This window comes from Geotrypetes seraphini, chromosome 4, assembly GCF_902459505.1.
Source record: "Geotrypetes seraphini chromosome 4, aGeoSer1.1, whole genome shotgun sequence".
In the NCBI taxonomy this organism is placed as follows: Eukaryota; Metazoa; Chordata; class Amphibia; order Gymnophiona; family Dermophiidae; genus Geotrypetes; species Geotrypetes seraphini.
In genome coordinates, this window is record NC_047087.1 from 111,129,756 (window position 1) to 111,145,850 (window position 16,095).

Sequence of the window (16,095 nt, forward strand, 5' to 3'; positions counted from 1 at the left end):
TCTAGTCAGTACTAAGATCGCCCCAACCACAAGATAGAGAAGCAATGAAATGCCCCTTTTTATTTGATGCTCCAGAGTATTGATATCAAACTTAGGGTAAGTCCAGAACCACTATTACTGTTATAAATAAACTTCTGGATGTAAATTTTCAATATACCTTTTTGGCCTGAGACCCACCGCTCTACCGCCAAATACAATCTTATAGCGGGAAGAATTACATGGCTCTTCATCATTGGCCCACCAAATATTTTTCTTACAACCTAATTTAAATTCATTTTATTTTATATATAAGTTAATTAATAATTTTCCCAATAAATAATGCTTTATAGTTGTTCTAAAACTTAGCTTAGTATGTGTGACCAGGGAGGAAATAACCCAACATGTTTCGCACTGTTTGTGCTTTATCAAGGGTCCCCCCCCACGGTCGCTGTTGTCATCCAACTCATAAACTATTTAAAGATGCCACATGTGGTTGCACAACTTGTACACCTCCAAAGCAGGTCTTGTTTAACAGAATTTATCTATTGCTTTGAAAAATACTTTGTTGCAGTTTTACAAATCTGCTTTTTTTAATGTATTCTTTTCCCCCCCCCCTATAGATGGTTCCTCATATATTATTTGTTTATTTCTTTTAATGTTTGTGTGTTACAAGGGAAGAAATCCATAGCCTGCTAATGAGATCACTAACCCTCTGCCCTACCAGGTAAACTAAAGAATGCCTCTATATAGATGTATTGATTGTGGTTCCTATCTAAACCATATGAAACCCCTTATCCCTGTTGTTATAGCAACAGGTCTTTGGATCCCTGAAAATGCTAGGCTCCCCAGGGATGGTGTTATATTTATCTGAAGAGTGCAAAATACCTGGAGTTATAAAGTGTTAAGCATGTAAGGACGTTGCTAAGGAACCCATCAACGGCTTATCACGAAATGTATGCAAGGGAGGTATCCATTCAGCACAAAGATCAAAGTTTTCAGCCTTCTGCTTTTAGGCATGGGATATAGAGGAAAAAGGTGGGATGGAAGAATGGCAAATACCAGTCTTCTCTGATCCCTCTTGTGTCTATTTGATTAGGCTTTGATCTTGTGATAGCTAAGTGGTATACAAAGTATTTTAATAAACAAATATAAAAAAATCAGGTCTGGTTTGCAGTGTTTCTAAACCTTCTCCTGGCCTAGATTCACTAAGGGCACAGATCTGATCTGTGAGGGATGCAATCCATGTCCGGGAGGCTGATTCACGAATCTCATGCAAATGATGGCGATCAGAATCACGCCCCCAACCGACCGCTGGGATTGATCTGTAGCAATCCTGACGCATGCATCTGTAGATGCATCGAAGAGCAGCAACTTTTTTTAAAAAAACTTTTATCTAGCCCAGTGAGCCTGTGGTTTTAACCCGCTTTAAACCCGTGGGTTAAAACCACGGGCTCGCACTGCAGGAGAAGGCCAGGGCAGCACTTGGGGCAGAGAGCAGGAGATTTGGGGCAGAGCAGGATGGCAGGAGAAAAATGCAGATATCTGTGGAGTGTCAGTAATCATGAGTCCAGTATCCATAGTATCCCTCCAAAATGTAACGAGCTAAGCAGTGCGATTACAGCAGGCCAAGAAACAACAGAGTGCAATTCCCCTTCAGGAAGGTAGAGTCTCCAGCACATTCTCCCCAAAACCTTATTTTTCATAAATCCCTAACTGTCCCATTCCCTTCAGCCACCTCCCCTAGGGGAAGTGTACCTCGTTCACCAAATCCCATACACATCCAACCATCCACACATACATTCATACTCCCCTATACCATCCCCCCTTCCTCCCCAACCTCAATTAATGGGAGACCAATGGAAGTTGTAAATAGGTGTTCCAGAGAGCAATAAAACACAAGATGTCAGGGTTTTTAGTGTGCTTGTGTTACCCCACCCTCTTGAGCCACTATCCTTACCTCTCCATTTTCGTAGTAGTCAGCCAAAATTAGGGTACTTAAATGAGCAATGTCTCTCAAGAGAAGTGATCACAGAGAATATATCTCACCCTAACCCAAAGTTTTCAGGTGATAAAAAAAACAACAGTTTGCAAAAACAAAATATTGATTAAATAAGATGTTCATTTATTAATACAAATTTTAAGTACGCAAAGATTGTATGCAAATTTATAACAAAGCCAAGTTTTTTTAATCTCACATAGATACACCCTCACTAAATTTAAACAATATAAGATAAGTATATCTTTTACTATTTCATCAATGTAATCTAATTCTGAAATGTAGGAAAGTGGTAGTTTAAGAAATTGAGTCTTTGTGTGTGTGTGTTTTTTCTCTTACAGACTTCCAGAAGATGTCTTCAAGAACAATGGACCCTGGAACTGATAAGTATTGTTTTTATTTCTGTAGCAGCGTTGGGTACCTGCGCTCTTCTTGATGATGATGACACTAATGAGATACCTACTTCCTATCTTAAAGAACTCAACAAAGCAAAACCTTATCCCTAAGAGCTTCTATGGTTGAAAAATATTATACTATTGTACTTAAAACTAGATATTAATAAATCAACAGATAATTAGGTTTCCCTATACTTTATCCCACTCAAGCCTGAATAAAATTTCCTTATTACTTATGATAATTTTCTCATAAAAAAAATTAGGTGAATATAACCAAGATTAAAATTTTATTCTATTCAAACAATAATAACCAACAAAAGAAACAACACTTCCTACTTACCAATTCACCAAGTCACTTTCTATTTTTCACCAGACTTAAATTACTTTTAAACCGAGAGCAAATTAACTCCACTTTAAATCAAGCAGTACTATAGAATAAAAATTACCCAACTTAACCAGCACCAATTCAATCACTTTCTTTTCCAGAAAAACCTTAAAAATTCCTCAAATCACAAGACAACTCTCCTTACACAGCTCCTTCCTCACAAAACCAACCCCTTACTGTCACACCGGCAGTTTAGAACTTTTAGAAGCACTGCTGACTTCTGCATGTGGAACTCCAACCTGGTGCAGAAGTCAGCAGGCTAAAATTCCAAAAGTTACTGAATAAAAATGAAAATTAAACCACCTGCAGCAAAAATAAGTAAACAACTTCAGGTCTTACTTTAAAATCACCTTAAAGACCTTTAAAATCTATAATCTTCCTTACTCCAGTCTGCTGCATGCTTCATGAGGCTCCAACCTCGAGCTGACTAGGGACACCATTGCCAAGATGACCACTGGACACCTGCCCAGCACCCTTGTGCTGGCAGTTCCCGCGCGAACATTCAAAATAAAAAAATTGCTCGCGATCTTCCATCTTTGGGAAAGGCTCTCCGGAGCCTTTTCCTCAACTCCTCCGGTACTTCCCAGCCTCTCTGGCACTTGCCAGCAAGAAAGATAACTCCTTTGGGACTTCTAGGCCCAAACCGGCAAAATGATGCTTCCACGCATGCGTGGACACTTGCTGATGATGTCTACTCAAAGGCGCACTGACATCATTGGTGCACATCCGCACCGCAAACATCAACGATGTTTATGGATGCGGTTAGCACATGCAGCCTCTGCTGCTGCCACATCCGTATCGACCCTGGCCTCTGGCGCTTCCGGCGCCCATCTTCATCCCCCTCCCCTGACAATGAACAGGTCATGGCAGACAAAGAGTTCTTTGATATACCAACTAATAGGGAGATATACAATGTTATTCTGTGATGATTATTAAATCTCTATTTATTATTTTCATAGCTCTATAAATAATAATTAAATTTAATTATAATTTGTGAAGTGTTCAGACCAATACCCGTGTATTCTGTGATCTCACTGAACTGGGGTACATTTGGGACCATCATCACACTTCTAATGTCCCATTGCCAGCCTCCTTCTTCTTTTTTTTTTTTTTTTTTTAAATTAAACAAAAATGATTTATCATTTATACTATTAGAATGAAAGCAAATTCAGAATACCAGGACTGAGGTTAAGAGTAGGTTTTCTACAGAGGATGAGCATTTGACATACACACTGGGGCAGGTGGGGGGGGGGGGGGGGAATTTAGAAATGGAAAAAAAAAAAAGAGAGAGAGAGATTTGGGTCTCTGCTAGCCACCTGCTAGAGTCCAGACTCGGAAAGAAGGTAGTGATGGCTTCAACCTGCAGTCTTAACTTAAGAATATGGCAACGAGGGCTGAAGCCTGAAACACGAGCAATGGCTGCTGGCAGATGGATTGAGGTGTTTGTGTGCATGTCCAGTGAGGCAGATTGTGGCTTTAGGAAGGCTGGGAGCCCAGCAGTCTCTCGATGGCTGCGTTGATGTCGCCACCGGTGGCAATCAGGGCCTGCAGGTTGGCCTCCTGGTTGATAAAGCCCATGGCGTTCAGCTGCTCCAGCTGCTGTTGGAAGCGCACTTCTGGATTCTGCACCTGAGAACCGCTATTAGCCAGCATCCGAATTATCTGCTGCATGAGTTGCTGCTGCTGCTGGGAGCTGCTGCCCCCTGCTGGCACGGAGGTGGAAGATGGCGGACTCTCAGGGTTTGTGCTTCCTCCGGTGGAGGGGGGCGTTCCAGACAACCCAAATGAACTGAGGCTGGGAACCAGCCCTGGTGCCTCTGTTTGCAGCGTCTGAAGTCCCTGCTGGATTTGTAGCAGAGCCTGCATGGCTCGGGGATTGGTCATTATCGAGAGAGCCTCCGGGTTCTGCATCTGCTGCAGAAACGCTGGCAGCTGAAGCCGTAGCTGCTCCTGGAGCTGACTGTTCCCGGAAAAGAGAGGGTTGTTTCCGATCATCTGTGCTGCCAAGTCTGGGTTTTGCGACAGGGTCTGCATCATACTGCGCATGTAAGGGGCGGAAATCATGTTCTGCATGAGCTGTGGGTTTTCCGATATCTGTTGTAGCAAGCCCTGCATTTCTGGGCTGTTAAACATCCCGGAGCCCAGGCTGCCAGCGCTGACTCCAAGGGGGTTCGATATGGTAGGCGTGCTTTGGTTTGGTGGGCGATGAGGGACCCCAGGGGTTCGGCAGGGGCTCTCGGTTCTCTGTCCTTAAGGGCTGCGACGCTGAGGCATCTGTGTTTCCAGGCACGGAGGAAAAAGGGTTACTGCCAAACTGTTCTCTTGCTGCGCTGAACATGGGCTCCTGAATGTCCGTATACATCCGCCGCAGGGCATTGTACCCGCCCGGGATGCTCTCCAGGTTACTGAGGGCTCGATCTTGGTTCCTCATCATCTCCTGCATCATCGCAGGGTTCCGGGCTAACTCCATAGTCTGTCGCATGAGCTCGGGATTGTTCAGCATGTGGCTGATCTCAGGGTTCCTCTCCATTAGCTGCTGCATCTGAGGGTTTGCCATGATCATCTGTCGCATCAGATCGGGGCTGGACATCATGCTCTGGACCAGTGGGTTCTCCATGATCTGCGACAGCATCTCGGGATTGGACATCAGCTGCCGTTGCATCTGTTGCTGCAGTTCCATGAAGTTGGCCGAGCCCATGCCCAGGGTGCCCAGACCAGCAAGGCCACCAAAACCGGAGAGGATGGAGGGAGACTCGTTGGATGGTCCCCCGCTGGGGCCTGTCGTCACCCCAGTTCCACTGTTCCGCCTACTGCTGGTACTACCAGCATCACCGCCGCCACCGACATCACCGCCACCGCCGCCGCTGTCTGATGGGGCACTGCCGGAAGTCGAAGGCTGGTCTGTGGCAGTGGGAGACCCAGGTGTACTAGCCGTAGGGGCAGTGCCAGCACCCGCCGGAGAAGTAGTAGTGGAAGAAGCAGGTGAAGATGCAGCAGCTGAGGGATCTGGAGTCTTTTGGGGCGTCTTGATGACCAAATGCACTGTCAGTCCATCTTTAATCCCATGTTGGTTTAAAGTGTCGCCATCCTTCAGGATCTTCCCAGCAAAGATCAGCCTCCTTCTTCTATATAATTGGTAAGACTCTTTAATACTCATTATATATATTTGTAGATAGTTTTTTTAAAAACCACACTTATCTTGATGGCTGTTCCAATAGGCTTGGCGTTATTCTCTTTAACTTCCAGCTCCAGCGAGGTAAAGTGCTTAAATCATAAAGTGCTTGTGCATATAGTGTTAACTTTTAACTTCCGTGTTCGCTAAAATTTATTCTTAAGCCCGGCCCCCCGACTCGAGTTTCAGGTCCTTCATCAGGAGGGGTTCCTGTTAAAAACACAATTTTAATTAAAACCTAATTAAAACTTAAATATTTAAACGGTACTGAATTTCTATATCTTACTTAATCTCATATGCATTGTCTCTTAGACCAACCTATTTAAATAATTCATTTTTACATACCTATATGGCTTACTTCTGCTGGGTTATCACCTCAAAATGAACACGCTGGGGATCGACCAACTATCGTGTCTTATATATACTCTCTCCATATTGCTTTTAGTCCCTCCTCTTTTGGTCTCTCAATTCTAACCGGAAATGATGTATCGGACTCCACCTTAGACTTACAAATTTAGCCATTCTATTTCAGAATTAAGTCCATATGGATGCATAGTATTTTTATTAAAAATAAGACGTTGTTCTTTCTGCAGTAAGCATTTCGTGATTTCTCCTTCTTGTAAATTTACATGAATCAAAACCGTGTACAGTGGTGCCTCACACAACGAACTTAATTCGTTCCAGGAGCAAGTTTGTTATGCGAAAAGTTCGTTATGTGAAACGCGTTTTCCCATAACAATACATGTTAAAAAAAATAATTCGTTCTGCAGCATAAAATATGCTAAGATGACATAAAAAAAGATAAATTTGTCAAAATGGTGAAAATGGTGGTCTTGCTGAGGCCAAACTCTTTGACAAGGTCACACTGTTTTACCCCACATTCACTCCTTCTAATTATTTCCCGTTTCATTTCAACAGAAATCACCTTCCTGCTTTTTTTAGAAGCCATGATATATAAAAAATATTGAGTTTATCTTAAAAGGACGACTGTATACAGTGAGAGAGGGCAGTTAAGCGCAGTGACTAACGACTGCCTGCAGTGCCTGCGCGGAAGGATGCAATACATCGGCAGCTCGGGCAACTTCGTTGTGTGAAACGAAGTTCGTTGTGTGAAGTTCGTTGTGTGAAACGAAGTTCGTTGTGTGAATCAAGACATGAAGTTTGTTGTGTGCAGCGTTCGTTGTGCGAGGCGTCTGTTATGCGAGGCACCACTGTACTTTAAATCTTCCAGGGAGTGTGCCTTTTGTAGCCAATGGGCTACCAAGGGAGCAGTAATTCTTTCTTTTCGTATGTTGCTTAGATGTTCTGTTATTCTTATTTTGATCTTATGACTGGTCTGCCCTATATATGGGAGACCGCATGGGCATACTATACAATACACCACTCCCTGCGATTCACAATTTGTACCCGTAGATAACATAAATTTTTTATCTTTTGATGCTGGAAATAACACAAATGCTTGCTGCATAACGTGACTACATAAACGGCAATGTCCACATGGTTTATGTGGGGGTAATGAATTATTTTTGAACACCCTGGTACTTTTCTTATATTTCAACATCTCCCCCAAGTTCTGAGATCTGGAAAAAGCAAATTTCGGTTTTTTAACCAACGCTGGATAATATTGGACTATGGGCCAATGTTTTAATATGATCTGTTTAATTGCGTTACTATTGTTTGAATATGGAAGTACGCAAACTGTATGGTGTTCTTTTGTTTTGACATTTGATTGCATTAGCCAAGATCTCTTGACAAAACTTAGCCCTTTTCCAGGCTCTCTTGATTATTTTGCTAGGATATCCTCGATCTATAAATTTTTTATACATGATCTCGGCTTGTTTGTCAAAGTCTTGTGTATTTGAACAGATTCGTTTTAATCGCAGGAACTGCCCTATTGGTATGCTGTTCTTTAGAACCCGTGGATGATAGCTCTGATACTGGAGGAGATTATTTCGATCAGATGGCTTTTTGTGTAGACTGGTGGATATCTTATTTTGTTGAATATAAATTTTTATGTCCAGAAATGACATCTGGTATTTATCAATGTTATATGTGAATTTAATGTTCTGATCTTTTTGATTTATTTCTTTTAAAAACTCATTCAATTTTACTTGGTCCCCAGTCCACACAAAAAACACATCGTCGATGAATCTCCTCCAGCATCTTACGTAGCGGAAGTGGTTGGATCTGTACACAAACGTCTCCTCAAACTCTGTCATATATAGACAAGCTATAGTGGGGGCTACCGTAGCCCCCATAGCTACCCCTTTAGTTTGATGGTATACTGTGTCTTCAAATTGAAAATAATTATCGAAAATTACTATTTTTGCTAACTTCTCTAGCAGCATTTTCTTAAAATTTGAAATTTGTAGCTTGAGAATTTGATTCTTCACTATGGAGTAAGCTCCTGTTTGGGGGACGTTTGTGTACAAAGCCACCACATCCGCTGTGACTAAAAGGGTCCCTTCCTGGAGGGGATGTTGAAACTCACTGTCAATTGTTTGTAAAAAATGCGTGGAATCCCTTATATACGATTTTGCTTTTGAAACATATTGTTTTAAATACCCATCTAGGTATTTGGATAAGGGTTCCAATATAGAACCTATCCCTGCCACTATTGGTCTACCGGGCGGGTTTGTACTGGATTTATGTATCTTTGGGATAAAGTATATTCGGGGCGTCTTAGGAAACTCATTGGTCAAGAATCTAAATTCTTTCAAACTGATGATATCTTCTCCCTTTGCCTCTAGAAGTATATTATCTATTCTCTGTTTAATGTCTTTTGTTGGATTATGAGTTAAAATCTTATAGTATAACTCATCTGATAATTGATGTAATGCTTCCTGTTGGTATTTTACATAATCCTGAATGACTATCCCGCCCCCTTTATCTGCCCTATGTATGATTATAGATTCATCTTCCTGTAATTCAGTTATTAAATTTTTTTGTTGAAAAGTAAGATTAGATTTTAATTTCCTATTCTGCGTCTCTAAGGCTTTTACATCCCTCATTACTAAACGTTCAAATGTTGTTATTAAAGGGTCCAGAGGACCTGGTGGTAACCAAGAAGATTTATATGTAATTCCTTCTGGGAGGGATACATCATTTCTATCTTCTTGAGAATCTTGGAAAAAAACTTTTAATCTTAATGTTCTAAATAATCTATTCAGGTGTGTATATGTGTCGAATCCATCATACTTGGTGCTGGGGACGAATGACAGGCCCTTGGATAGAATTTCTTGTTCTTTCTCATTCAATCTACGTGATGATAAGTTAAAGATCCCCCCCATTCATTGGGGGATCCCCTTCTTTGGTTTGCTGGTGCTTCTTGTGCCTATCTTGGGAGCTTCTTGTATAGGTGGTTCCATGGGTAGGATCCTTAAAAAATAATCTGACAAAATGTTAGTTTCTCCCTTTTTGGGGGGCATTTTGGCCGGTATATATGCTGTATTTTCATTTTCTGAAGATGAATCGCTAGTGGATAAATTGAATCCCACTTTTTTGTTACTATTACTGGTGTTATTTCTTCGTTGCCGCTTAGTTTTCGAATTGCAATTCATCCAGGGGTACACGAATCCTTTTGTAAAGTCATGCTCATCCCTGCGAAATTTTTTTATTTTAAGTTGTCTTTGTTCTAATTTGTATTTTTCAATGGCCACTAAATGATCTTGGTATGCTGCCATAAATGCTTCTTCCGTTTCTTGCTGTTTCATTGTTTCCACTTTACTTTGTAATTCTTGCTGCTTTGCCTGAATAACTGGGTCCAATGCATCAATTGTTAACAACATAAGATCAATTGAGCATCTTGTTAAGGTTTCGTTCCAATTCTTAATGAATTCTACATTCTCTTGGAATCTAGGCTCCTTATATAGTCTCAAGCCTCGAGGGACCCGTTTATTGTGGCAATATTTTACCAATGTAGCTGAGTGGAGTTGAGCACGTATTAAGTCTTTGTGGCAGAATTTAATATCCTCCCATGTATTACCTAAATCAGAAGCACCTGTTCCAAATAATCATTCACTGACCATTAATAAATTAATTCGATCCTCAGACAGTCCAGATTTCGATGTCCACCCTAAAGTTGCCATTACTTCCCTAAGTACCTTGATATACCAACTAATAGGTAAGACGCCCCGAATATACTTTATCCCAAAGATATATAAATCCAGTACAAACCCGCCCGGTAGACCAATAGTGGCAGGGATAGGTTCTATATTGGAACCCTTATCCAAATACCTAGATGGGTATTTAAAACAATATGTTTCAAAAGCAAAATCGTATATAAGGGATTCCACACATTTTTTACAAACAATTGACAGTGAGTTTCAACATCCCCTCCAGGAAGGGACCCTTTTAGTCACAGCGGATGTGGTGGCTTTGTACACAAACGTCCCCCAAACAGGAGCTTACTCCATAGTGAAGAATCAAATTCTCAAGCTACAAATTTCAAATTTTAAGAAAATGCTGCTAGAGAAGTTAGCAAAAATAGTAATTTTCGATAATTATTTTCAATTTGAAGACACAGTATACCATCAAACTAAAGGGGTAGCTATGGGGGCTACGGTAGCCCCCACTATAGCTTGTCTATATATGACAGAGTTTGAGGAGACGTTTGTGTACAGATCCAACCACTTCCGCTACGTAAGATGCTGGAGGAGATTCATCGACGATGTGTTTTTTGTGTGGACTGGGGACCAAGTAAAATTGAATGAGTTTTTAAAAGAAATAAATCAAAAAGATCAGAACATTAAATTCACATATAACATTGATAAATACCAGATGTCATTTCTGGACATAAAAATTTATATTCAACAAAATAAGATATCCACCAGTCTACACAAAAAGCCATCTGATCGAAATAATCTCCTCCAGTATCAGAGCTATCATCCACGGGTTCTAAAGAACAGCATACCAATAGGGCAGTTCCTGCGATTAAAATGAATCTGTTCAAATACACAAGACTTTGACAAACAAGCCGAGATCATGTATAAAAAATTTATAGATCGAGGATATCCTAGCAAAATAATCAAGAGAGCCTGGAAAAGGGCTAAGTTTTGTCAGAGATCTTGGCTAATGCAATCAAATGTCAAAACAAAAGAACACCATACAGTTTGCGTACTTCCATATTCAAACAATAGTAACGCAATTAAACAGATCATATTAAAACATTGGCTCATAGTCCAATATTATCCAGCGTTGGTTAAAAAACCGAAATTTGCTTTTTCCAGGTCTCAGAACCTGGGGGAGATGTTCAAATATAAGAAAAGTACCAGGGTGTTCAAAAATAATTCATTACCCCCACATAAACCATGTGGACATTGCCGTTTATGTAGTCACGTTATGCAGCAAGCATTTGTGTTATTTCCAGCATCAAAAGATAAATTTATGTTATCTACGGGTACAAATTGTGAATCGCAGGGAGTGGTGTATTGTATAGTATGCCCATGCGGTCTCCCATATATAGGGCAGACCAGTCGTAAGATCAAAATAAGAATAACAGAACATCTAAGCAACATACGAAAAGAAAGAATTACTGCTCCCTTGGTAGCCCATTGGCTACAAAAGGCACACTCCCTGGAAGATTTAAAGTACACGGTTTTGATTCATGTAAATTTACAAGAAGGAGACATCACGAAATGCTTGCTGCAGAAAGAACAAAGTCTTATTTTTAATAAAAATACTATGCATCCATATGGACTTAATTCTGAAATAGAATGGCTAAATTTGTAAGTCTAAGGTGGAGTCCGATACGTCATTTCCGGTTAGAATTGAGAGACCAAAAGAGGAGGGACTAAAAGCAATATGGAGAGAGTATATATAAGACACGATAGTTGGTCGATCCCCAGCGTGTTCATTTAGAGGTGATAACCCAGCAGAAGTAAGCCATATAGGTAAGTAAAAATGAATTATTTAAATAGGTTGGTCTAAGAGACAATACATATGAGATTAAGTAAGATATAGAAATTCAGTACCGTTTAAATATTTAAGTTTTAATTAGGTTTTAATTAAAATTGTGTTTTTAACAGGGACCTCTCCTGATGAAGGACCCGAAACTCGAGTCGGGGGGCCGGGCTTAAGAATAAATTTTAGCGAACACGGAAGTTAAAAGTTAACACTATATGCACAAGCACTTTATGATTTAAGCACTTTACCTCGCTGGAGCTGGAAGTTAAAGAGAATAACGCCAAGCCTATTGGAACAGCCATCAAGATAAGTGTGGTTTTTAAAAAAACTATCTACAAATATATATAATGAGTATTAAAGAGTCTTACCAATTATATAGAAGAAGGAGGCTGGCAATGGGACATTAGAAGTGTGATGATGGTCCCAAATGTACCCCAGTTCAGTGAGATCACAGAATACATGGGTATTGGTCTGAACACTTCACAAATTATAATTAAATTTAATTATTATTTATAGAGCTGTGATAATAATAAATAGAGACAAAGAGTTCTGCCACGACCTCAAAAACAACTTCAGCCCGATGCCTGTCCAAGCCCTGGACAGCTACAGCCCAGACACCACCGGCAATGAAGAGTCGCGAAAATGCATATGATCCGGCACAAACGCCGGAAACAAAAGGTACCATTTTATTTATATTGGGGTTTTTTTTAAAACCTTAACTTTGGTTACACGTGTAACAGATGAGTTCAAATCTATCCACCTCTTGCATCCTGAGGTCCCAGCTGGAGAGCGGAATCTCCTCCTCATGGATCCAGAATTGTAATATGGTCTTCCTGACCAAGAGTAATGCCATACAGATAAACCTTCTCTGAGGCAGGGAAAGGACCTGGTTCTCCAGAAGGATCTGGTCTCCCAGTAATAAAGTTTTAGAGTCCCACTCTATGGATCTTTGTAAAGTAAGTTTGCCATGGCTGTTTGATTTATTTTTGGATGACCATTTCATACTGTGATTTGGACATCCAGATTAAACTTCAACACCTAAAAATAAATTTTTTGGATATATTTGTGTTGCTTTCTATGAGCAACCAGAAGGGGGCGGGGAGGGGGAACCACAGGTAAAAAAGGAACAGCCACAAAAGTGGATTAAAAATAGTACCTGACTAGATTGCAGGAAAAATTAAAAAAAAAAACAAATAAAATTTATTAGGAATTGTAAGTAAGTCTTTGTATATAAAAATCATAAACACACTTTGATAGTACAAAGGAACCAATCTATAGGAAAATTGTTATGGGGAAGACCCAACATGGTCAGTATTTCAGCACTTGGTCTTCCTCAGGAGTCCATGTTGCTTGGTTTGAAACAAATATACAGGACAAATTTGAGGTGGAACATTACAACAAAATCTAATATCAACAACTGTAGATAGCAGCCAAAGTTCCTGCAGATTGTTTCCTTTGTACTACCAGATTTTTGTACTACCAAAGTGTGTTTATGATTTTTGTATACAAAGACTTACAATTCTTAATAAGCTTTATTTGTTTTTTAATTTTTTCCTGCATCAATCCGGGAACTAATTTTAATCCTATGTTGTCGTTGCTGCTTTTTATGAGACCACTTCACATCCTCTTTGGCCTACTTGAAAACAGAATTTCAATTAAACAACTTCTTTGCACATTGAAATACACTGAATATACAGGAACTTTGAAAAATCACTTCTTTTCTGTTCAAAGAAAAGTTAAAAAGAAGGCATACATATTTGTGATTCCAGCGGCCATTACAGTCGTCTTTTATTTAGGCGTTGGTAGGCGCTTCAACACTGCCATTTTTGACTGCATTTTTCAATTACTTAAGCATTGGCAGGGTACCTACCGACACCTAAATTTAGGCACTGGTTATGGAATTTCCCACTAAGTGCTCCTCATTAACTCTATGCTAGCCAGTTAGCATGCAGTAATTCAAATGTACTAGTTGGTTAATGCTGCCATACCTATTCTCTATCCCTGACATGTTCCCTATGAAAAATATAAAAAAAATAAATAGTTGTTGCACAGTCACCAGTTTTCTCATGTTAAATGAGATTAGGAGGGACTCTATGTTAACATTTGAAAATTCCTTAGAAGTGGCTTTGAAACAAAGCAGGACTTGGTTTTGACCTTCCTATTCAAACATTGGAGTACTGGAAATTTTAGGAGTCTGGAACAAAAATCCCAGGAAAATTACTGGTCAGCCAAAAGAAATGTCCCTTATATAAAAGGTAAAAGAAAGAACTTGCAGTACTGCCATGTGTACCTCATGTTTCAAACTCAAGTGAAGATCTCTAGTGACAGAGAGACTATAGGCCTTCTTTTTGGATCTATTTTGTTGATTTGTCAGTATTATTTACTATGCCACAAAGTAAGAGAACAAGGCACTTCAGTGACTGGGGATTTCCAAAGGCTTCATTGTATTTATTGTGCAATGGGAATGCAATGCCCATTTGATGCACTTCATTCATGGTGCCTAACATTTTGTTCCTGATATTATGGGTTTGAACAACAGGGCATAGAAATCACCCCAACAGCAGTCTCAAGAATGGACAAAAGAAAAGCTGAAGTTCAAAGGCCATTCTATGCTAACAGGGCTCCAAAAGATGCAAAATCAGAAGAAATGGCTGATATGTACAGTTGCCATGACAATGAAATACTGCAGCTTGGCTGAAGGTTTGTGTGTTTTTGGGTTTGTTTGGTTTTTTTTAAAGGAAGCATTTAAAATAAAATACAACATGTTTAGATGGTTTATTTAAAGTAAACATTATTCTCTTATTCCATGGCGCAAGGCTGAATGTCAATTGATTGCAGTTAGCCAAGGAATACTAAAATAAACCATGCAAATATACTTTAGGCTACAGTTGATTGTTGAAGAATATGGACTTTCACTAATCAATGTGTCATAAAACTTTAGGTGAACAATACCTGTGATCAACATTACAAATGATTCACACTGAATAGAATAATAGTGTGGCTGTGTTAGTCCACTCTTCAAGGTAATATGTAGAAATAAAACAAAAACATAAAGGGAAAAAATACCTTTTTATTGGACTAACTTGATGTAGTTATGATTAGGAAAAAGAGTTTACCTTCAGAAGCTAATTATAGACTACATTGTTAGTCCAATAAAAAAGGTTTGTTTTTTTTTCTTTATGTTTTTGTTTCTACATATCACCTTGAATAGAGCAAAAGAGGTACTTAATTTAAGCTTACTAAAGGCACAATTAAATATAATCAAAAGTGAAATGATAATGACATCATTAACATTACAGGTTCCTTTTACTAAGCTGCGGCAAGCACTGATGCGTGCTTGCTGCAGCTAAAAATGCCTTACTGTATGGTATGCATCCATTGTGCCTTTTGCACAGTGTTTTTGTAAAAATATTAGGTCCAGTGCAGCTGACTTTGTTTCTTGTACCACAATTGATGCGGGGATATGTAGGTACACAGCTAAGGGTTTTTAAAAATTTTATATGTACCCATGAAGCAGGCTTTTGAGTCGAAACATGGACTGTGTCAGGTCTAATTTTATCAATAAAGTATTTGATTCCAGTCTCCTGAGTTGGCTACTGGTTGATGTGTACAGTTCCAGCCCCACTTTTTTTTTTACTTTGACATTTATCTTGGAACCAGACAAGGATTGGGTTATGTGGCTTTATTTTAGAAACTGATGTCAGAGGGAAGACTTGTGGGTCAGCCACATGCAGCGTGTAAGAGCCACTGCCTGCAATGCATCTCTGTATGGCTGAAAGAAGAAGCAGGCAAGTTGGACGCCCTGAAGCAAGTGAGCACATTGTAGCAAGTAAAGGAGAGGGGGACATGATCGTGGGTCAAAGGGAGAAAGGATGGAAGGCAGGGAGGGGGGCATGAACTCAGGACACAGAAGGAAGCAAGGGGGCACAAACTCAGGACACAGAAGGAAGGGAGGGGGCATGAACATGGGACAGAGAAGGGAGGAAGAAAGGAAGCACTAACTTCGGAGAATTGTTGGGCATGAGTGTGTGAGTGAGAGGGAAAGAGATGGTTCAGATGGGGAAAGGAAGAAAGGAAAATTAGGCAGAGAGAGGAGTGAGGTAGAGATGCATGGGGAAGAGAAAGATGAGAGGAAGAAATGTTGGATATGGTGGTGGAGAGAGAATAGAGGAATAGATTGGGGGGAGGAATGTTGGACATAGTGATGGAGGAAGAGATGTGGCATGGTGCTGGAGAAGGGTGATAGAAGGAGAAATGGGTATGG

The 16,095-nt window shown here is 40.0% G+C and overlaps 1 protein-coding gene across 1 annotated transcript; it reads right to left on the bottom strand.

The window, feature by feature from the left end:
* Positions 1-4,004: 4,004 nt before the first annotated feature.
* LOC117359700 (ubiquilin-4-like) lies at positions 4,005-5,912 on the bottom strand. The gene is given in 2 exon segments (XM_033942915.1): positions 4,005-4,957; positions 4,959-5,912. Coding segments are annotated over 2 exon segments (1,680 nt in total). The 3' UTR covers positions 4,005-4,231.
* Positions 5,913-16,095: the final 10,183 nt, after the last annotated feature.